At 41.4% G+C, this 22412-nt stretch overlaps 1 protein-coding gene across 1 annotated transcript in view; it reads right to left on the bottom strand.

The window, feature by feature from the left end:
• ZDHHC7 (zDHHC palmitoyltransferase 7) overlaps window positions 1-18814 on the bottom strand; it is a 34821-nt gene extending 16007 nt beyond the window's left edge. Inside the window, exons 1-3 of the mRNA XM_090062999.1 lie at window positions 18631-18814; window positions 8226-8307; window positions 758-1080 (exon numbers count right to left, since the gene is read on the bottom strand). Coding sequence (XP_089919125.1) covers window positions 758-1063 — 306 coding nt within the window. The 5' untranslated portion in view covers window positions 1064-1080; window positions 8226-8307; window positions 18631-18814. The remainder of the gene's footprint in view (window positions 1-757; window positions 1081-8225; window positions 8308-18630) is intronic.
• Window positions 18815-22412: the final 3598 nt, after the last annotated feature.

The following is a 22412-nucleotide window of genomic DNA, read 5'->3' as shown; positions in this document are numbered from 1 at the left end:
TCCCCCACTCCCCATCCCAACTCCGGCTTCTTGTTTCTTCACAAAGTGCTATAAAACATCAATAGTTTAATTTTTATGCTTGTGTCTAATTAAAAATACGCTAACAAAAAATCATCTTATATGTATGGGAGAAAACCCACGAGTAATCCCAAGAGAACCCTTGGCCTACTTAAATTTCTGCTTTAAGAGCTTACTGACAAGAAAATGAAATACAGGCTCAAATTCTGGTATTTTTAAAGTTTTTTTTACCAACAAGTCTTAGCAGCAGACAACATTTTGAAACATGCCTCGAGTCCACAGGTCTGAAAACCTTAACTTGTTCTGGTCTTTTACAAAAATATCTGGTGATGTGATAAGACAGAAACTTTTTATAAAGCTTCCTACCTATATTTACAAAAGTAGGCAACAAGGAAGAAGAGACACAAGACAGAATAACAGGGACTTAAATGATCTTCTGGACAGAGCCAGAATGACTAATCAATGAAACTCCACTTCTCAATTGCCTTTTCCCTTGACCTGCAGTTTGCCTGTTAGCTCCCAATTGCTTTCCCCACAATTTATGACTTGTTTATGGTGCCATAAAAGAACAGAAAACAGAACAGAGTAAGGGTCTGTCCCCATTAATTGAAGACTTTTTTAGTTGTAAATTGTTTAAACAGCAGGAGATAGACCCTCCGCTCAAAAAGAGTCCATCACTTTATTCTCTGCATCTAACTAAATGATTAAGTTTAATGTCAAGGAATAATCACACACTTACTGGATCAGTTAGCATGGTTCTCAGATGAGATGACAGAGCGAGCACTGCCAAGCAGTTAAAGAGAACACCATTGATCACAGAGTACCAAAAGTCTTTGGAAGGCAGCAACATGACAAAAGTCACTACGAAGTCTGCGTAGACTACCAGAAGCCATGTCATGATAGCGCAGACCATGCCACAGCCGTCGCGGATAAACCAAACCCTATCTGCCATGTCAGCCTCCGATGAAGATGAATCGTAGCTGTCATTTTCAGTGAGGAGAGGGTGGTGCTCAACATCACGGAATCTGTGCCCTGATGACTGCATGGTTTTCTGGACTTGCCCTGGAGGAAGATGGAAAGATCGGTTATACACAAGTAACCGTGAACACTGCATGCTGCCATCTTTATAATATGAAAGACAAAGTCAAACGAGATTTGCAAGGCTGTGCGTGGGGGGCTGGGTGGGGAAGGTTCACACTTTATGACTTCTGTAACAAAGGATTTGCCTTTTAAAGTCTGTATCCACAATTTTGTAAGCGATGTGTATTGAAAACTGACAGTACGATGGAATGGTTATGTACAGTTGTGGTCTATGCTTAGTTATATACATAATTTACAAAAGAATAAGGAAGTTTTACACACTTGAGAGGCATGTGCACTACATGTTTTTAAATGAAGCCTCCCTGAGTTTTTCTATGTTGTAGGAAGGCCAAAAGCTTGAATATTCTTCTTATTCTTTTTGGTTTGTATTCCATATGATCAGAACAATACAGGGTTGATGGGGGACCTCTGAAAGTTATCTAATCCAACCGCTGCTCAAGGCAGAAATATCCCTGTTTCAAAAAACCCCAACAAAGGTAAGTCTAATCTGTACTTCAACACTTCCATTAATAGAGATCTCACAGCCACCCGGGGTGATATGTTCCAGTAGTTAAGTTTTTTTCAATTTTTAAAGTAAAAATTCTTTATTGTAATATATGTCAATTATGTCTAGTCCTGTCTGCTGTAGGCACTAGGACCAACTGATTGGCTCTTCACAACCCCCCTTTTTCGTTTGGAAGACTTAGTCCAAAAAAGACTGACAGAGGATTTGATAAGTGCTAAATCTTCCAACCTTTCTTGATGACATGCTTTCTAGACCTCTAAAAAGTTTTGCCATTGTCCTCTTCTTATGTGGTACCCAAACTGGACCCAATACTCTAGGTGAGACCATGCAAGTGTTAAGTACTTTCAAAGACTTGCACACAACACTTTTTTTCAAACCCATTCTAGCATGTAATTAGTTTGTTTTTTTTTTTTTTAACAACAGTCCATTAACTCCTAATTCATCTTGTGACTCACTATAAACCCCAGATTTTTTGCAGTACTGAAACCTGACCAGTTGGCTCCATATTTTATATTTGCCAATTAAATCATTCCTATTCAGGTACAGCACAGAGCACTCATCCTTACTGAATTTCATCCTATTTTTTTCAGACCATGTTTTCCAATTTAATAAGGTTATTCTAAATCCTATTCTTGCCTCTGAAGTATCTCTTACTCCACCCAGATTGATGTCCTCCAGAAACTTAGTAAGTGTATACTTAAGTACACAGCGAAAATCATCCCTATTAACAAATAAGCAAATCAAAAAGAGCCTCTCCCTACCCCCTTCCTCCCATATTTGGTTTCTCCACCACCTGACTAAAAAATTGTTCTCAACACAAATTAAAAACTCCCAGGATTATCTATGTACTGTTGTGATATGTTTCCAGCAGATACAATGGTCATTAAAGAGCCCTCCATTAACAAACAGTGCAGCACTGATTTTTCCCCCACCTCAACTTTCCAGTAATTCCAGACAACTGGAATTAAAATACTGTTAAAAATTTGAAAAGAACCATCTAACTATATTTCTGCAATGTGACACTGTACTTTATGATGACAAACTGCAACCATTTTTTCTTAATCTTAGAAAAGTGGTGGAAGGTTCCTGACTGAAAAAGCCAAGAGCACGCAATTAGGCAGAGAGTAATGCCTGAAATCCTAAAAGAATGTCATTGTCCGTGCACAGAATTAAAGTAAGATACAGGTACCTATATCTAGATGGTATCTGACAACTGAAGTGGCATTACTCTGTACCAATTTTTAATACTCCTCTGTTCCCTCGAAACGAAGTATTGTTAAGCTACCAAATGTTAGAATTAAGAATGAACAATAATTAGTAATACACAGACATCATAACATGTCCTTTTTTCTTCATTCTTCTTAATGCCTAATTCTACCAAAATGCTACATACAGTTGGTTATTCCAAAACTAAATATATTTAAGTGACCTGTAAAGCCTCCTGTGCAGAAAAATATTCTGCACTTTATGGATAAGTAATTCCAAGTTCTCTAGCTGAGATTTAAATCTAAAAAAATACTTAATGATTAAGCTTATACTGTTAAATAATTCACAAAAGTTTCATAGTTTCTCGAGTCGGAAGGGACCTGAGTAGATCATTTAGTGAGACCCCCTGCCATGGCAGGAAAGAGTACTGGGGTCAAACGACCCCAGCAAGGTGTACATCAAAGTGGTATACGGTGCTCCAGAATGATGGTGTTGTAATGCTTTTAAAAATGAGAACAACATTTTAAGATCATAGTTGACACATAATTTACACAGATTTATATTAGGAGCTTGTATACACATAGGAATTGCACAAATTTAAAGGTGTGATGTTACACTGATTTAATTAAAACTAGCAGAACTTTGTGCACAGAGGGAGCTTTGATTTAAAGTGATTAGCTATTTGATTAGAAAAGGGAGGAGCCAAGGGGATTAATTAATTTGATCCAAAATGGCATTCCCAAGCAGGAGGGGGGGATTCTATAGGTTATAAAGCAATCACACATATTTTGCATAGTAAATTTACAAAAAAAACCCAACCCTGGAAAGTCACACCAGCAGTGTTAGAAACACCACTCTAGAGAAGCGTGTTCAGCAGCTGTCTAATAATTTATTATATACAAATCTCTCTTCTATTTAATATTCAGATTCCCTGTTTTTGTTTTCCAATACAGTTCACAGTGCATTGGAGTCCTTCACACTGCGGACCATGACTGATATCAAACCTTAACTTTTACTGCCTTAACAGTTGTTGGTTTTGTAACAACCTGAAAGTTAAATGTAGATTTTTGTAAATCGGCATGTTTTTCTGTGGTTGATTTGCCATACACCAATTTCTTCCTTGCATTAAGATTTAGCTTCCTTCTCAGACCTGACAAGTACAGCAAAGTCCTCATTACACTACAACTTATGGCACCAGCTTGCTGAGTTGTTATACAGCTTCAGCAAAGCAATGGATAATGAGAGAGAAAGAGAAGAACAGGAAACTCTTCAGTACACTGATCTCAATGTGAATTACCAGAGTTGGCTGGAAACTACATAAGCTCACTGGGTGGGAAAATGCAATTTCACCAAAACAGATGTATTTGCAAAATACATTTTCATGGTCAACAGGATATGCTCTCAGATTTAGGGTATATTTTCTAGCGGGAGGGATTTGTGACGTGCAGAGATCGAAAAGTAGTTTTATACCATTACAAAATTAGCATATTTCATTTGTCATGAAATGAAAAGTTTTGGAGTGACTTTGCTGTCATTCCAACTTGGAACAAACACAAAAGTTCTAAATCTCAGAAAGATGCCATGAAACTGAACTGTTGTTTTCCACCCAGCTCTAATAGGTAAGTACAATCAAAGAATTAATGAATAAGAGGCAGATAATAGTTTAAACATAACCTATCAAGAATAGTGTGCAATCCTAGAAGGACACTCAGCCCTAAAACCTTTATTGATTCTGTGCTATTAAAGGCCATGTCTGAGAGAAACTTGAAAGCATTATATTGATTGGTGGCAGCTAAGCAGCTGAGTCTTTTTTTCTACACTAATGGTAGCCTCCGTGTGACTGGTAAGATTTATGGCAGCATTAGGTTATATCCCAAGACCTTGAGTATACTTATTGCTTTACTAAGCCCAAGTGTTATCTAAAATACCTAAATTTACTATTTCATGTATAAGGGGCTCACTTGCGATACCTTTCAAACAAAGTTTAGCAGAAAGTGTACGGAAGTTTATTTTGTTTGCAGGCTTGATAGCTCAAAATCAATTTAGACTGTTAATCTGGTTATCTGGTCCTTTTCTCTAACTCCCAAACCTTACTGGTATATTAAACTCACTCATTTTTGACACCAATGGCTCATCCATACTGAAGTTCAAGAGGTACTGAAGCTAGCTTGGGTACCAATAATCTAGACACACTAATGTATAGCATGGGATATGTTACCCAGCCAAAAAACAAGGAAGGTTGGCCAACACTGACCTCTGTGATGTCAGAGCTAGACTGCTACCACTGCCCAAGCAACTTAGCTGTCCCACAACCAGGGTAGATTAAAAAAATGGATGTAAAAAAAATTAAATAGGATTTTAAAAGTTTTTAATTAATCATTTATTAATTTCTTGCATGCAGGAGGAGAAGTAGCAGAATAAGGAGTAGCACATGCAACAGAAAGGACCAATGCTGGGCTCAAGATAGCGTAGGAAAAGTAACTGCATTCTGTGCGTATCTACGTGAGAAGCTGAATGTGCGGTAGACTAGTTCTGCTGTGCATGAATGTGGGAGGCAAAAACCATGCTAATGTGCAGTAGAATTAGTCTACTGTGCATTAGTGTCACCAAAAAGTGTGCGCTGGCACTACCTGTGCAGTAGTGTGGACTACGGCGCATTAATGAACATGTACACTTGTTAACTGTGGAGCACAGCCTAGTCTTGATTTCAACACCTGGAAACTAAAGGGAAAACTGCCATGATTGCACGTTGCAAAAAAGACCCTATTTGGGAACACTTTCTCTTTTGCTACTGGGAAAAATAGAAATATGCGCCACAGATAAACAGAACAATAAAAAGATGCAAGCTCCTGCAGTTTGAATGAAACATTATGAAAAATACTTCTCAGAAGGCAATGAACTTGAAGACTGTGATGCAGACACATCTGAGCTTTCTGGATCACCTGGTTAGTAAGCTTACTATTTTTTAACCATTCTTAAGGATTGTTTACCATATACTGCAATGCTAATAAATGATAAATTTAAGACAATAATGCTAGTTATCTTGAGTGGACTACTTCTGAATTTCAAAATGGCCATGTTCAAAATTAATGGATGTGCCAATCTGTGGGAGTATTTGTTGATTATACATTTTTAGTATTCCCCATGCACTTCTGAAATGAGCTTTATTCCTCAGTGTAAGCAAATATATAAGCCCTAGGTAAAGATAGCCTGTGCAAAATAAATTTTAAAAGAAATTTATGAATTTTAAATTAAAGATGTAATTTTTTTCAAGCTGTTTTGTATTCACAACGAAAAGGCTTTACCAAGAAGACAAACTTCATGGTTTATAGAATATTTTTCCCTATAGAACAGTTTTTGGAAAAATTATACGATTTAAACACTGGGTACAAAAACATCTGCTAGTCATTTTAGAAAAATTTCCTGTGTGACCTAAAATAATTGGTTTAATTTACTAACCACAGTTCATACTTCTAATACTATAAGAGCTACTACCAGTCTCTAATAAATCAGCTATAAACCTGCACCATGTTTTGATTTTTAAAAGTTTCTGTATCCAAAATATTAAAGTTTTGTTTAATAAGCCTGAAGTGCTGGTTTTGTGTGCTTGATAAAATTCAAGTTGCCACCTTACTGCAATTCAGTACAAATATGAGCAAAAAGCTAATCGTCTAGTTGAACACAGTTTCACCATTTTACACCAGACTAAAATGTAGTATTTCTCATAAGTTAAGCTATATTTAAAAATAGTTCTTAACATATACATATATACACACACACACACACACACACACACATTTTTACCTAGGAAACATATGTACAAAATCTACTGTAAAAAAGGTATTTAGTTGTAAATTGATGTGGTTTAATTGCTATATCAACCAAACAAAATGCAGCTTTCTTTTAAAAAAAAAAAAATGCAGTGGGCAAGTTGATGAAAAACAATTATTTAAATTGGGCCTTTGAAGGAAATCAGTGATTTCAATCCATCAAATATAGTTGTTAGCAGGATGGATTGATTAAAAATCACTATTTCCACACTGTGCAGTAAATACAAGCTGAAGTCATTATATTAATTTAATCTTCATAAGGTCTCCAAAGCAATTCTCCTTAATTCAGGCTAATGGTTAAGCAAGAGGGGGTTTTTTGAACAAGAGTACTTTTTTCTTACTGAAATGCAGTATATAAAAATGCCCCTCTGTAAAATGACTCGAGATATATGCATTCTAGAAAGTGCCTTATAAACCAGCATTGCCTTCTCCATATTCAATCCTAAGCTAATCAGGAAAATAAAGTGCACTGGTCATTCAATATTTAGGCAGGTTCAAGTGAATTCAATTTTGTGCTAATCAAAATGAAATCAGAAGCTTCTGAACGTGTATGCATTAAAATATCCTAGCATCATTCACCTGTACTGACTGGATTCACTGAGCTTTTCATGACAAGCACCTCTCAGGATCAAGTTTTTAATCACAGGGGCACACAAGTACTAAAATTATAGGCAGATGAAATGACTGACAGTTGATATTATATACCACATTTAAATTGGGGAGTTTAGCAACCAAAAATGGCTTCAAGCACCAACAATTTTGGAGCTTGCTCTCAGGGGCAAAATTCCAGTAGCAAAGGAGAATAAAAAAAACTTAAAGGGGTTGTAATCAGAGCTGTCCAGAAATGTTTTGGTTGGAAAACGCTTTTCCAGCAGCAAATAATATTGAGAAAAATCAAAATTTTTCAAACTTCATTAAGTGTCTCAAAGCAAAAGTTTCAAGTGACAACTGTTCAACCTTTCTTTCAATTCAAATCATTTCATGATATCTACACTACTGCACAATAAGAGATTAGGCCCTATTATTCACATCATGAGATAAATACCAAGACAAAGAATTTTCAAAACAAAAAAGTTATGATTTCTTTTCCCACAGAGGGAGTTGTCTTAACTTTCTCAGAACTGACAAAATGAAAAAAAAAATCTGGAAATGCTTAATTCCTCCGAACAGGAGCAAAACCAAAATTTAAACGTTACCAACATTTGCTATATCTCTATCTATCTATCTCAGATGATTTTTTTAATTTAATATAAAGAGATATAGAGATATAGATAGATACAGAAATATATATTTTAAATCAAAGCACACCTCTAGCAGCACAAATCAAGCAAGTTATCATAAACCAAGAGAGATGAGCAGAAGATTTCCAAAACCAACAGGCCTCCCAGCCCCCAGGACCTCCAGACACATGCAAACTTTAGAAAGATTCTTTCAGTAATTTAACTACTTGGGTTTAGACAATGTCATTACTATAGTTGCTATACTGGCTTCATTTAATAATTGTATTAAAAAGACAAATATAGCCTGCAATAAAGATACAGAGCAGTAGGAAAAAACCCCCATACCTTACAAATGCTGTATGTGTTATTTTGACATCGTGCCCTTTCTTCAGGCTTCTAAAATGTACAGAATCATATCTGATATAATCTGAAAAGACATCATCAACGGACTGGTTAGTAATGCAGTGTCACTTCTGTGAAACAGTATAAAATAAAAATAATCTCAAGTGATAGTATTTTGAAAGTATTCTACATAGTTACAGCAAGCAAACCTTTGGTTAAGAAGAGATTTTAGGACTGAACAAATAACCACGAAAACTGACAGACCCTCACAAGGGGAACTGTGAGATCTTCCTTGTGGAGGTACAGAATAAATAGTCTGCAGCTATTCAGATCTGCCATTTTTGTAAACAGGTGCAAACTTGAAACTTTACCGAGCGCCTGAATGACTGCTTCTCTTAATTCACTTGCCAGGTTTTATTGCTGTCCAGTGAAAAGTTAAAATATAGTTTAAGGGCCTAGACATCCAAAGAACAATCATCTTTGCTTAGTGTCCTTAAAGCTCCGGTAAGGTGTTGGTAAGTCTGGTACTGCAAACAAGGTAAGTTGTTGCTTTACGTAACTGTAGTGTAGGCTACTTAGCGTGGCCAACGGTTCTGTTTTGTATCAGGCTGTTCTGTTTTGAAACCTTTGTCCCATCCATTTCTAAATGAGGGCTGGACTGCAAAAAGCTCTGCTTTTCAGTTCATTGGTGGAAATACATATAAATCACTTGTCCTTGCAATTCTATTGGCTGTGCCTAGAGGTAGGGCAGTGCACAGCCCAGAGAAGCAGGTAGCCTTGTGGTGACCCCACCTTGCTGCTGATTGGCCAAGGGGCCTGGTGGCTCAACCCCTCACCACTGACTGGCCAAGGCGGCGGTCCCACCCCTCACCACTGATTGGCTGAGGTGGCCAGTAGTCCCCCTCGCCTCTCCAAAGGGATGTCCTGTGTATTGGGGATGCACCAGTGACCACCCTAAGACTACTGGATAAATTTAGAGCTACAGTACTTCCTAATTTAATAATCAGACTCCCATGCGGTTAACTCAAAATAAACCCAGAATACTCTCGTACAAAGACTAAGTTAACAAAGTTCTCTTAACTCAAAGCAATGTCACATGTGTCTTAATACAGTGCACGAGGGGGGACGGGGGGGCAACTTTCTAGACAGGCATGCTACAAATTAAGCCCTGGGCCACTCCAATCCCCTTCCCTTTCCGGTGCTGTGCTTTTTGCTCCTAGCCCTGTATTCCCTGTCTGATCTGCTCCTCTGCTTTCTGCACTATCTGCTGCTGTGCTGCCTGTCCCCTTCCTGATCTGCCACAGGACATCTACAGAGGCAGGTTGGCCACCCCTGATAGCACACGATATGAGCCCTCAAGAGGCCGAGAAGCGAATAAAAAAACTAAATAAATTGGTTTATTAACACCGCCAGAAAATGAGCCAGTGAATGCTGGCATTTATATTTAATTTTATAACCGGAATGTAGCACTGATATCTCATTTTAAATTGCATTTCCTTCTTTTTCAGAAGATAGTGAGAATAACACCCCAAATACAGGTAGCAATCTGTACAGCTGAAAGTTGTACTTTTCAAAGAAAGATGACGTCAATCTTAGTTACCTGTTTGGCAGGTTCCAAAGAGGAAAAAAGTTATATTTATGCAACATCTGAGTTTAAAAAAACAAAACAAAACAAAACAATCAAACTTTTCAAATGTTGAGAATTCATGAATTGCCCCGTTTCAAAAACTATCATATTGCACAACAGATAGAGGAAACCATGTAGTAGAGCCTACATTCTCCGAACATTAATGTTGTTATGCAGATCAACAATCCAGTTTAAAACACAGTGACATAGTTTATTACTTCTTATATTAGGTGCCCTAACACAGTGAAACACGGCATAGCGATTTCAAGGAAAAACACCAGGAGCCACCTTACCTCAGCCCCACGGGGTACCAATTACTGCATGCATGATTTGTAGTTAAGCACAAAGTAACTATGAAAGATTAGTCATCTTCTATTTTAAGCCAAACTAACAGTAACAAGAATTCTTAGATTAATGTTTTACTTTGCAAGATACAGGTCCGGAAAAGGTTGTAGTAGTAGCTGGGCTTATTTTCCAGCAGCTTTCTCCACAAACTCCATTATAATTTCCCTAATGTCATTGTTACATTCTTTAATTTGCTGTCTTGAGAGGCATAAATATTAGTAAGAACTGAACTGGTAGGATTTTTATAAACATAAGCAACTATTAAGCAATTACTTATTTTCTGTAAAAGGACTCCAAATAGAACTCTGCTTCAATGCAACAATAGCTCCTGTTAACACTTTTCTTGGGTTATGAAATGTAATACATGTTTTCATCCACCTTTTAAGATTATACAAAAAAAAAATGAAATCCACAGCAAACAAGGAATGCCCTGCCCTCTGACTTAACAAGTCTGTGTCCGCCTTTGCAAGTCTAGGCTTTAACTTTTACTTGCACGTAATATCAAAGTTACTGGATGTTTTATTTTGCTCGTACACTTTTTTCATCTTTCTTAGTTAATTCTTACTACCCATATATTAAGTGGATTAGAGATTACTCTGAATATCAATGATCCGATACTTTGCAATAAGCCAAGGAGATGCTGATAAGAGGAAGAACTTTTGAATAAAAATCTCAAATATTTCCAAAATTACCGAGTAGTGTCTATTCTGAAAAATGCCTGACTTCCACTCTTCATAAATCCAAAAAGATGAGAGATACAAACTTGGAAAGTGAAATGTTAGCACTTTTTAAATTCTAAAATGGTTAAACCTCATTTTAATTCATCCAATCAGCAGTAGCTCTCAAACTTGAGAGACTGTTTTATCAAACTTGCCCATAAACTAAGTCAGTGGTCACCAACTGGGAGATCACAATTGACTGGTTGATTGCATGTGCTCAGCCTCCCCGAGACTGAGATCCAGAGCTACTGCTGCTCTGGGAGTGTCAGGACGCCATATGTGACCCACGGCTAGGCTGAACCATGCCCCCTGCCACCACCGCCGCCGGAGACAGACCGCCTGAGTGATGATCCCTCTATGCCCCCTGCCACTGGGGGAGTGGGGCCACAGCTGGACTGGGTGGTGGGAGGGTGGGAGCCCAGGTGGCTCATCCAGGCATATGGGGGGCTCTCACTGCTGCATGCACCCTGGCTGAGGCCCAGAGGACACTTGCCCTCCTAATCTGTGTGGGGCAGAGGAGGTTGCCACTGCACACTGAGGTCTGACCCTTCCACCACCCAGCCCGGCTGGGGTCAGGCGTCCACAGCAGGGTGGTGGGAGAGCAGACTCTGCCACTGCCCTGGATCTGCCTAACTCCTGCCAGGGACACAGGGACAGTGGAGGGCACAGGTCTTCAGCGCCGCCAGCCACAGGCCCAGGGCAGGGAGCTGCTTCCCCACTCTTCCCTCACCAACGCACATGGCCCTCAGTCCTCTGCATCCAGGCTCCTCCAGCCCAGCTTTGAGCTGGTCTCAAGCCGGAGTCACCAAGTGCCCCATGGAGCCTGCGGCCACTGATCCTGGGGAGACACAATGGTTGCCCCTCCCTGCACCAGTGGTGCACCACAACCTCCTCTCCCCCCGTGGCTCTGACATCACTTGTGGGAGCTGCTGCAGCCTGAAGGGAGGCTCTAGGCAGCGCTGAGCCCTGCCCCAGCCCCAGGCAGAGCTCACACTGCTCAGCTGCTCCTTCGGGAGTGGCAGCTCAACCGAGCACGAGCACGGGGGCTGCAGGGGAGAGCAGCGCATGGGACGGTGGAGCAGAAGGCAGGACTGGCCCTGCCAGGGGCTGCAAGGAAAGCCCATGTGTGCGGGGATTGGGATTTGCTGCTCCAGGTGCCTGGCAGGAAAGCACTGGTGTAGGGAGAGCAGGGAGGGAGGAGCTGGGGGTTCCTGCCAGGGCGCTCTGGGCACCAGGGTCTGGGTCTCATTACTGTCGTGCTGCTTTCCGTGCATCTGTCCTGCCTGCTGAGGGGACCAAGCCCTCTGCTTCCAAAGGCCCAGAGAGGCTCCAGGCCATGACCAGGGAACAAATGCACTGAGGCACAGCTGGGACATGCCCCACAGCATAGAGTGGGACATGAACAGAGCCCAGCCTCAGCCTTGCCCGCACCAAGGAGACAAGGCAGAGACTACCCACACACGACACTGCTCCAGGAGCAGCTGCAGTATGGGGGCAGAGAACAGCGGCGCTCCCAGGCAAGGTGGGCAGATACAAGGCAGTCGGTGCTTTCCCCTGGCAGCAGGAGGTTTAGCAGCAGTTTTATGTGCTGTTGGGCATAGGGAAGGACAGAGCAGGTGCAGGTGGATCATAGCTGCTGGGTCCAGGCCAGGGGGTGGGTGGGGGCACCTAATGTCAGGAGACATTTCCCTTGTGGTCCTTAGCGCTCCTGAGGCAGCCCCTTGGCCCTGTGCTCCAGGTGGTGGGAGGGTTGGAGACCAACACGCAGTGGCAGCCGCCTCCGCCCCACACACAGATGAGGGGGGGGCATATGCCCCATGGCTACGTGCAGCAGTGGAAGCCCCCTCCCCTGCGTGTCTGGACAAGCCACCTGGGTTTTGAACCTCCCACCACCCAGCCTGGCCCAGGCACCACTCACCCCTGCCTCACCTTGCAGGCCTTGGTCTGTGCCCCCCACCCCCCCACAGACTGACCTGCTGGGCAGGGGGTGGGTGGGAGGTAGATCCGGGTTGCTCTTTCCTTCAAAAAGTGGTCTTCACCTTAAAAAGACCAATTACAGTGATGTACTTATGCTATACTTGCACTGTAGCTGTTCTATATTCTGTTCTTTTCAGGAGAAAAAGGGAGTCCTGTTATCTCCCCTGCCAATCTATTTTACTGTCCAGTCTTCATCTCTCTTTCTCCCCTGGACGTTCAGTTCCGGTGGGAGAACATGGTTGAAAAGCATTTCATATTTTTAATTGCTAATTAGTCTCATTAGGTTGTCTACAGCCTTGCCACAGACTGCTGATTTTTTCCAGCCCAATGTTTGTTCTACCACTGGAGCAGTTCAGTCCGTCTTCCTTTCACATTTGAAGCACAGATGCCTTAGAGCTGAAATGTGCTGCCTTTAAGCTGTAACAGGCTGAACAACTGCCTTCCACCACGCCTCCAAAACACACATTCTTAAAACCTGTTATTATCTTGTGTTAGAAAATACCAAGATGTATAACCCATTTCATAAAAAAAAAAAACTACTTGATCAACTAACAAGTGATTAACCCAGTCATGTGAGAGTCTCACTTGGAACAGACCACCTATCATCTGCTTTGCATACTACTACTTAGTGAAATGCAAACTCAAATCACAGCCATTTTACTGGAGCAATAATGGAATTAAGTCACATGACTCTCAGGATGCTTACAGGGGGATTACAAGATAAAAACTGCTTTTAAACAGAAAATGATGATGGTTAAGCCACAATCCAATGGTAAATTTAAGAGTAATCACCACGCGAAGATGGTTGCGTACAAATGACTAATCCTACAGCTTGTAAAATTGTAAATCTTTTAAACTTGAGGCAAGCTCTCCAGTTCCCTTACAAGTGAAGGGTTAAGAGCAAGTTCCTTTACTCACCCACATTACCCCGTGTAACAAAATATACTATATCTGACACGCCTCTCCTCCGAATCTTACTGGAGAAAGGCTTGAGGGTTTGGGGAAGGAAATGAACTAGTGTGTCACAAGCCTTGTGTGTTATTGATTAAAAAGTAATTTAGGGCTAAGTACAATCCCCTGATTTCTTTTTCAAAGAAAAATAGCACCATTCTGGAAAAGTCCACTCACAACACTTTACAGTAAAACACACACACACACACACACAAAATCAATAAAGATTAAAAATACATCAGCAATCAAAGCTTATTTTCACTCCTTGATTTTGGTTTCCTTTTCAACTATGCAATGGAAACCTTTAAAAGGAAAAATCCCTGTAGCTATAGTGCAGTAAATGAAGCCCCTACTCCCTCATTTCAGCATCATTAACGCTAGAGAAGCCAGGACCCACGGGATCAGAATGTACTACTACCCTGGTGGGCCAACTTGTGAAGCCCACATTTAATGAATTTAAAACCAACTTGGCTCTTAAGAAAAAGCCACTTAAAGTACAGGATTGGTAGAAGCCCCAGACAGCAGAATTCTGCGCTCGCTGAAAACCCAACATGTAATTTACTGGTTTAAAATATATATATCTGTATACATATGCACTTCAGTAACTCAGGTAGCAAAGAACACAGTCCCACATATAATAATTCGATGGGAGGTATGGATAACACCTAGTGAACCTCAGACACACCACAACAGTAGAAACCTGGTCCTCAAACCAGGCAAACAAGGTTCTTTGGGTAAATCTGCTATCTTGTATTAGACCAACTCAAATACTTGGAAAAATTCTTCTTAGCAAGCTTTTGGGTATAAATACCCTTCATCAGGCTGAGAAAGCATCTGCAGTTGGTATGTACTCTTCTCTCTTTTTCATGTTGTATAGATTCCATTTCAAACAGCAAAATTCAATATCTTCCATGTTACAGGGGTATCAGTTATAGCCGTGTTGGTCTAAGGACATAGGCAGACAAGGATTGAAATCAGAACTATACAACATGAAATCTAAGGCACTTCAGAAAAATCTCTGCAGAACAGTTAGACTATCAACACAAAACATTAATCCGCTTTAAAAGATTAAGTAACTTTTCATTACAAATCTGTAGGATGGAGGGAAGCCCTTCAGTAGTAGCTGGCTCTGCTTTTTACTACTACGCTCATCTGCTATTATGTGTGCGCTCCAAGTATCCCAGTTCAATATCCTCGCCCTGCTCTGCTTATGCTGAAGCTTGTACCTTAATTTTCACCAAAGTGTGAAGTCAGTCTGTTGCTATGTTCTTTAAGATGCAGAAAGTGAAAGAGGTATTTTTTTCTGAGAGAAAAAAAGAGGTACAAGCTACTATGTTAACATTTAGAGCTACTCCAGTGTCCTTCGCTATGCTGGTCTCTGCTCATTATCCAAAACCATGATTTCGTTCTGCAGCAGCTACATACACTGTGGAAGCTTGTCCGTTCAGCATTAGAAGAAATGCTTCCTCCCACAGGGCGGAAAAGAAGAAAATAGTTAATTCACCCCTTTTAAACACTGCCTGACTACCAGAAACGGCGAGATCATAAGTCAAAAGAACACAGAAAGCAGCCCTCACGATTACGTGTGCCTTTATGGTTTCTTCCTAAAAAATGTCATCAAGACATTGCCATGAGAAATGAAAGGAGAATGAAGACACAACTGGCAAAACATACAGCTTGTGTTATTTATGGATGCCAGCTCTAAGCCACAAGCCAAGCTCTGCAAAACACAGCTGAGTTATATATATGTAAAAAAAACCCTTTATCTCCTTTTGCTGAAATAGGACGACTGGGTCTCTAAAAGCCTTCATCAACACACATCTACAGCAGACTAAATCTTTACTAAATTTAGGCTCTAGAGACTACAGAGCCATTTCCACTAAAAAGCTGCTACTCATTCTACACAATTTAACCTCAGAACAAAAAGAAGAAAGAAAAAGGAAAAGCATCCCAAAGAGTAGGGCCTCTCTCCATCTTCTCTCACATGTGCTAGGATTCAAACAGGACCTGGCCTGGAGAAAACAGAAGAGCAAAAGGTGGCAGAGAGTATATGGCAGCAACTAAAGAAACAGGAATCCCAGACAAGCCCCTTTTCCCCTTGCCCTGAATCCACACAGTAAAATAATGCTAGTGTCAGCTCCTCTTGCACAAGAGGAGGAAAGGTTATTAAGCACTGCTACTGTAATCCACAAGCAAAATACAGAGTCCAAAATTCATCTGCAGACAGGGTTGCTGACACTTTGCTTTCAAACATAATTTTAATTCTCCTTTTTCCTCCTCTTAGTCCATAGCCAAGTCCTGCAAATTTCTCTTCCCATATCTCTCTTCTTTTTCACCCCTGAAACATTCATTTCCAGCCTTCCTGCATTTCCACCACACTAGAATGAATGGTGACATCCACAGCCCAAAGTCCTATTGGGAGGGCAAAGTCCTATTAAATCTAACACACTTCTTTTTTGTTTCTTTATTCCCATACTTTCCTAAGCCTCTGGTTTACTCCTTCTGACCTGTTTTTCACAGAACTAAGAACCTCCTGGTATTAAACTCTTAATTTTTAAAATACCATTATAGTAGCAAGATGTGGTGTAAAATTAGAAATTCAGTAAACAGACCACATATTACAAGCACTGAAATTTAGGAATAGGGCTTAGGACAAAATGACAAGGTTAACACAGCTATTTTTACTGCTTGTGGGCCTGAAGGCATCCATCCTTGCAAATACTGAGCAGTGTTATCCCCTGACAAATAACATGACTAAGTTATCTGGATTTCCCCCCCCCAGTATAAAATTACTATTTATTATACCTACCATTGCATGAGGTTGACCAACTTCATTCTATAAAGCTACATGCTCTGAACACAAGTGTTTATTAAAAAATGTCTTTTAAAAGATCATAAATTACAGTGCTATCTTGAATTATTCTGCTACACGTATGGTTGTTGGAGAGTCTATTACGTATCCTCATATCTTCAGAATTTAGGTTCAACCTACTGAATGATTTAACAATAGTTATTAGTCAGACGATTTCATTTCATCGCTGGCACTGTTCAATGCTAACAGACATCTGGCGAGCAGTTGAACCTTCAGAAGTTCTTGCCGACTAGTGGCATAGTTAAAAACACAGAGCTCAATTCTCTGCTATACAGCATCATGCAGAGCAGCTTGCTCTGAAGCAATGCAAGTGCAGAATAGATATAAAAGGCCATCCTAATGCAGCAGAACTTGACACATACATATGCCTTATTTTATACTTGTACGGGCCTATATCACACAGGGTTGATATGGCACTGAAACAAGAGGGGCAGATCATACCTTGCAAAAATTCTTTCCATTTTTCCACAGCCATGAAAGGGGTTGCACAAAACAAAAGATTTGGACTTCAATACACAGCAGGGATTTGACTGATCAACATGCACAGATTCCCTACACAATAAATAATGGAGATTCACAGCAGCAGGGGCCTGCAGGACCCCTCAGCAGCCTGATACAGCAGCTTCCTTTCCTCAAGCAGAAAAGCACACAGCAGAGAGCACATGCATCCAGACTAAGCACTGGCTTATTTGTCACTATAAGGGATGTGATCCTAAACCCACCAAGTAACTTATTGGCTTCCCTCAGGCAGGGAGGCTACAGAAGAGGTGAAAACTGATTACTGGGGACACAGGCTAACCACCAGTGGCAGAATTGGGCCTTGGATGGTTCATGCCTCTTTCCCCAGATCTGAGGCAGACCTGACTACCTCCATTTCCACACTGCTCATATTCCAAAAGGGCTACAAATGCATTAAAACACAAACCCAAAGCAGAACTTGCCAGGAAAATATTCCCACTTGCCATATACAATTTCAGCTACCCTTTCACCATCCTCTGAAGACACTGCAGTGTCAGTCGATGGCTGTACAGCAACAGGCTGCCAGTACAGTTTTCTCATCAGAAGTGATCTTTCCATAAAGGGCTAATGCCGAGATCCAAACCCAACAGCTTTCACAAGCATGTCAGAGTGACTCCAGCTCCAAGATTGCTTAAAACAATCCTGCTGTTTTAAAGACATGCAGCGTTTTCAGAGACGGCTCTCAGACGCAGCCGTTTGTTTTTTGTTTTCCATCTTCGGTTTCTAAGCTGCCACAGCATACCCTTCATTCACCTGCTTTGGGAACACCAGTCGATGCCTCCTCCAAAAAAACTGGTTAAAAGTATTTGTAGCAAACGCACGCAACGTTATGAATCAGAGCCCAGGGAAGCGAATGACAGAATCCGTTCATCTGGATTCATTTCATTTCGAATTCAGGTTTGCTGATGCCGCTTTCAAACTGATTTCAGTTCTCTTTTTCCCCCCTCTTACTCCATGGATGATGGCTCTTTCCACAGCAGTCATCACAGAGAGCGACAAAGCCACGAGGACCGGACTTGTCTGCGACCGCAGCTGCTCCAAAGAGCCTCCGGGTTTGTTTTACATGCATGCGTGCGTGTGACCTCCCCATCCCTTCTGCACACCTGGCTGCTGCCCGGAGCCCGTGAACAGCCAGCGAGCTCCATCCCTAAGGCTGGGGACACACACACACACAAAACGGGGTGGGGGAACTGAGATGGGGGGACACTTGGGTAAGTAGGGGGGACTCGGGAGGCCGGGGTACTGGCACCGCCCCGCCTGCCTCAGGCCGGCCCCACCAGGCAGGGTCTCCCCCACCCGGTGCTTTTACCCCCCGCCCAGGAAACGGGGGGGAGCACCCCCCACTGCGCATGCGCGCTGAGCCCCGGGGCGCTCAGGCGCGGGCAATGGGACACTCACCCACTCTTCTGCGTGCCGGCCCGGCCCCACGGTGCTGCTGGCGCGGGGCGGCGGCGGCGCATGCCGGGGCCACGGCCGGGGCCGAGCCCTCGCCGGGCGGCGCCTCCTCCCCGCACCGGAGCCGCCAGTCCCGGAAACGGGAAGGGCAGAAAGCGGGCAGAAGCCGCACTGCGCAGGCGCCCCCGTGCGCCCATGCGCCCTGGCTACGGCGAGGAGGATGGGGAAGACGCATGCGCTTTCCAGGGCCGGGAGGGTTGTGCAGTGCGCATGCGTGGGAGGTGGAGGCTTTGCACGGGGTTGGAGCCGGGGGCGAGACTGGGCGCAGCTGTGTGCGCTCCTGTGACGTACCTTTGACAGCATATTTGATTATGATGTCATTATACATATAATATATGCATGCAAATAACATCTTATTTTACATTATAATCATTACATATTGCATATTAGAATTATCTCATGCATTATTTTATAGTTATTAGAAACATATACAAAATAACATTATTTTATATACATAAATTATAATATAATGATTTTAATTAGAATTATAGAGAAAATGTTATCTTTTATACCATAATTTATAAGTATATCTAAAATAATGTTATTTTATATCATAGCCATTTTATATTATAATTATAGTGTATATAATAATTTATATGATGATTATAATAATATAAAAATCATGTTATTTTATATGATTATTCTAAAATAATGTTATTTTATAGAATTATATATACAATATTTTATAGAATTATAATTTAGATCATAATTATACTTTTATATTATACTTGATATAATAATTTATATGATGATTATAATTATATGTATATAAAATAATGGTATTATTTTATGCCACACTTACTGTGTCATTTGCATGTGCTGGGGTTTTGCTAGCCAGAAGAGACCCCAGCAAACCTAATCCTTTCATGGGGAGAGGGGAAATCCTGATCCGCCACCTCACCCAGCACAGCTGTGACAAAGGTCCAGTCTTGTGCCTAATGCATCATGCTGTTTCAGGCAGGCTACTGGGAGAAGTGGATTTCTTTCTGGTGCAAATTGCAGGAAGGTTGTCATTGTAAGGTTGTCAGGAGCTTCTCGTAACATCCACAAGTCTGATTTAAGATCATAGGAGCTCCATGTGTGTAACCACATGCTAGAGGGGAAGGGGAGCGTCTACAGCTTTTGTACATACATCAAGGCCATTTTTCCCTTAGACCATGAGTACACGATCTGGTAGTTGGGGTGAACATAGATGGGGTTAAAATCCCCTTGGTTTTTGAGAGTATAAACCTGCTATAGGGAATTGGTAAGTTCATTTCCACCACACCAGATACCTGAGTTTCTGGAATGTTGGATCAAATATATACACATGGTCATCAATATGTAAGTCAGCTTCCTCTCAGAAACCCCAGTGTTTCTCCCTAGCTCCTCAGACACCAGCTGTGGAAGGACCGTGGGAGCAGTTCTACTGACCACTCCTACGTGGACCATTGAGTTCATTGAGTCATTTACCCCATGGACCGTAGGGATGTTCGTATCCACCCTATGTGCATCACACCAGGGACCTCTGGAGGGGAGGTCACCACAAAGTTTCCGAGAGGAGTTCCAAAGGGGAAGAGCCAGATATTTCAGAAAAAAACATCCAAAATCATACAGGTTTCTATTTTTCTATTATTTATTCATTAAAAGAACAAAGCAAAAGTACAAAATGCCCAAAAACAAATGAAAAGGAAGTAGGTTAACATCAAATCGAATGATCAGATCAAATCATATGAAAATCCAGCAATACCTTTTAAGCTTTGCAAAATGTGGGAAGGTAACCATCTTACTTAGCTTCAAATTGAGAATGATTTGACAGTGTATCAAGTAAGTATATTGGCACTGGTACTGTCCTCTTAATTTAGTGCCTGGTGATGACTAATATTGAGATGACAGATCAGAAGCTAACTCAGGTAGCCTACCCAAATTATTGGTAGCTAGATCGATCTCTTTTCCCTTAACATAGGGTTACAATATAATGTTCCAGACAGTTCAAGACAACACAGGTGACTGGACCTTCAGAACAAATGTTGATAGAGATGACATGCTTTTTCAAGATTAAGCATACAGGCATTCACCCAAGAAATCAATGAGTGTTTTTATGATCATTTAGACAGAAAGATTTTTAAAGCTGCAGCTGTGTTAAGAAACAGGGAGTATTATACAGGCAGGGACAGTCTCAAGTAGATTCGGTAGGTTCCAGCCATGTGTTCCCCTACACACAAAGAACCACACGTGCACTGCTTGTCTCTGCTTTGTTTAATGGTCTGTTTGCTGGCTAGCCAGGAGTTATTTGCTTGTAGGTGCTGAATTTTAATGCTGCTGAACTCCTACCACTCAATAGCCATCCCTCCAGTAAACCGTACTCCATAGCTTCTTAATCCAGCTCATTATTGTGTGCTACTACCCTGATAGAAGGTTTCTACCAGTATTTACCTTAACCTAATCCTTCTTTGGTGCAATGAAAGCTGATTTCCTCATCCTGTCCACAGTGGACAAGAGCAGCAGATAAGTGCCTTCTTTATAATGACCTAAAGACATATTTAGAGACAGTTATATTCTCGATTTGTTTTCTCTTTATTAAAAAATTCCAGTTTCTTCAACTTTTTGTTATAGAGATCATGTTTTCCAACCATCTTATTATTCTTGTTGCTCCCCTTTCGCGTCTCCACGATTTATCTGTGTTCTTCTCAAAGTGTGGAACCCAAAACTAGACACAGGACACTCTTGCTGAAAACAGATGTATCATTACCTTGGATGTCTAACATTTGACCTGCCTGTTAATGCATCCTAGAATGAGACGGGCATTTTTTGCAATGTCACCATGTTGTCTGTGGTCTACCATAACTCCCAGGTCCTCTCCTGCAGTACTGTCTAGCCGGGATTTTCCTATCTCATATTGCATGTATATGTTCTCTTCTAAGAGAAGCCACAGCACAGTCCTCCAGCATCCCAGGGTGCTTTGCTTCTGCCCCTTCCATCCCCCTGCCAGGGAGACTGTGTTGTTCACTGGACTCTGCTGCTCCAGTCAAGTGGGCAGCAGAATACACCCCCATCACAGTCCTCATGCTGTGTGGCAGGGAAACATAGGCTGACCCTGAGCAATTTGGATCAGCCTACCAGGGCTGCCTTGTGCACTGATGCCATCTGTCACCAGGCAGACTTGGGAGCCTGCAGGGCATGCTGAAATGTGTGCATAAGTGTCTCCTGGTTGCACAGCATCAACACTGCAAGATCTCCTATATATATATAGATAGATAGATAGATATAGATATATATTAGTGGTATTCATTTTAATCTAAAAAAAAGTAGATTTGGGGTTACTTTTTTTAGTCCAAAAATTAGGGATTTTTTTTTTTAAATCAGAGAAAACCAGGATCCCTGGCAATGAAGAGAATCAAACTGCTTGGTTACCTGCTATCAGTGTACAAGCCGGCAGATGGTGCTAGCTGGTAGCTACATTACATGTGCTCCAGGGTGCAGCAAACCATTCATGCCAAAAGCCTGTTTTGGCTGGGCAGATCACCCTAGTACAGGATGACAAAGGCTGCAATTTGAACTGCATTGTTGCACCAGCCAGCCCTCTGACCAAAACTCCCAGCAGTCTAGCACTCACTAGCATGCAGTTCTGTAACAACAAACACAGTGCCTGCAATAATAAAGAAAGGTAGTAAAACCATGTTATTCTCAAGTCAGGCAGCAGGCAGGACAGGGGAGCACTTTAGAGTCTACCTGGTTAGCGTTTC

The sequence above is a fragment of the Crocodylus siamensis genome, chromosome 9, assembly GCF_052110815.1.
Source record: "Crocodylus siamensis isolate JL-2025a chromosome 9, ASM5211081v1, whole genome shotgun sequence".
Classification (NCBI taxonomy): Eukaryota; Metazoa; Chordata; order Crocodylia; family Crocodylidae; genus Crocodylus; species Crocodylus siamensis.
This window is presented reverse-complemented; position numbering and strand designations above follow the sequence as displayed.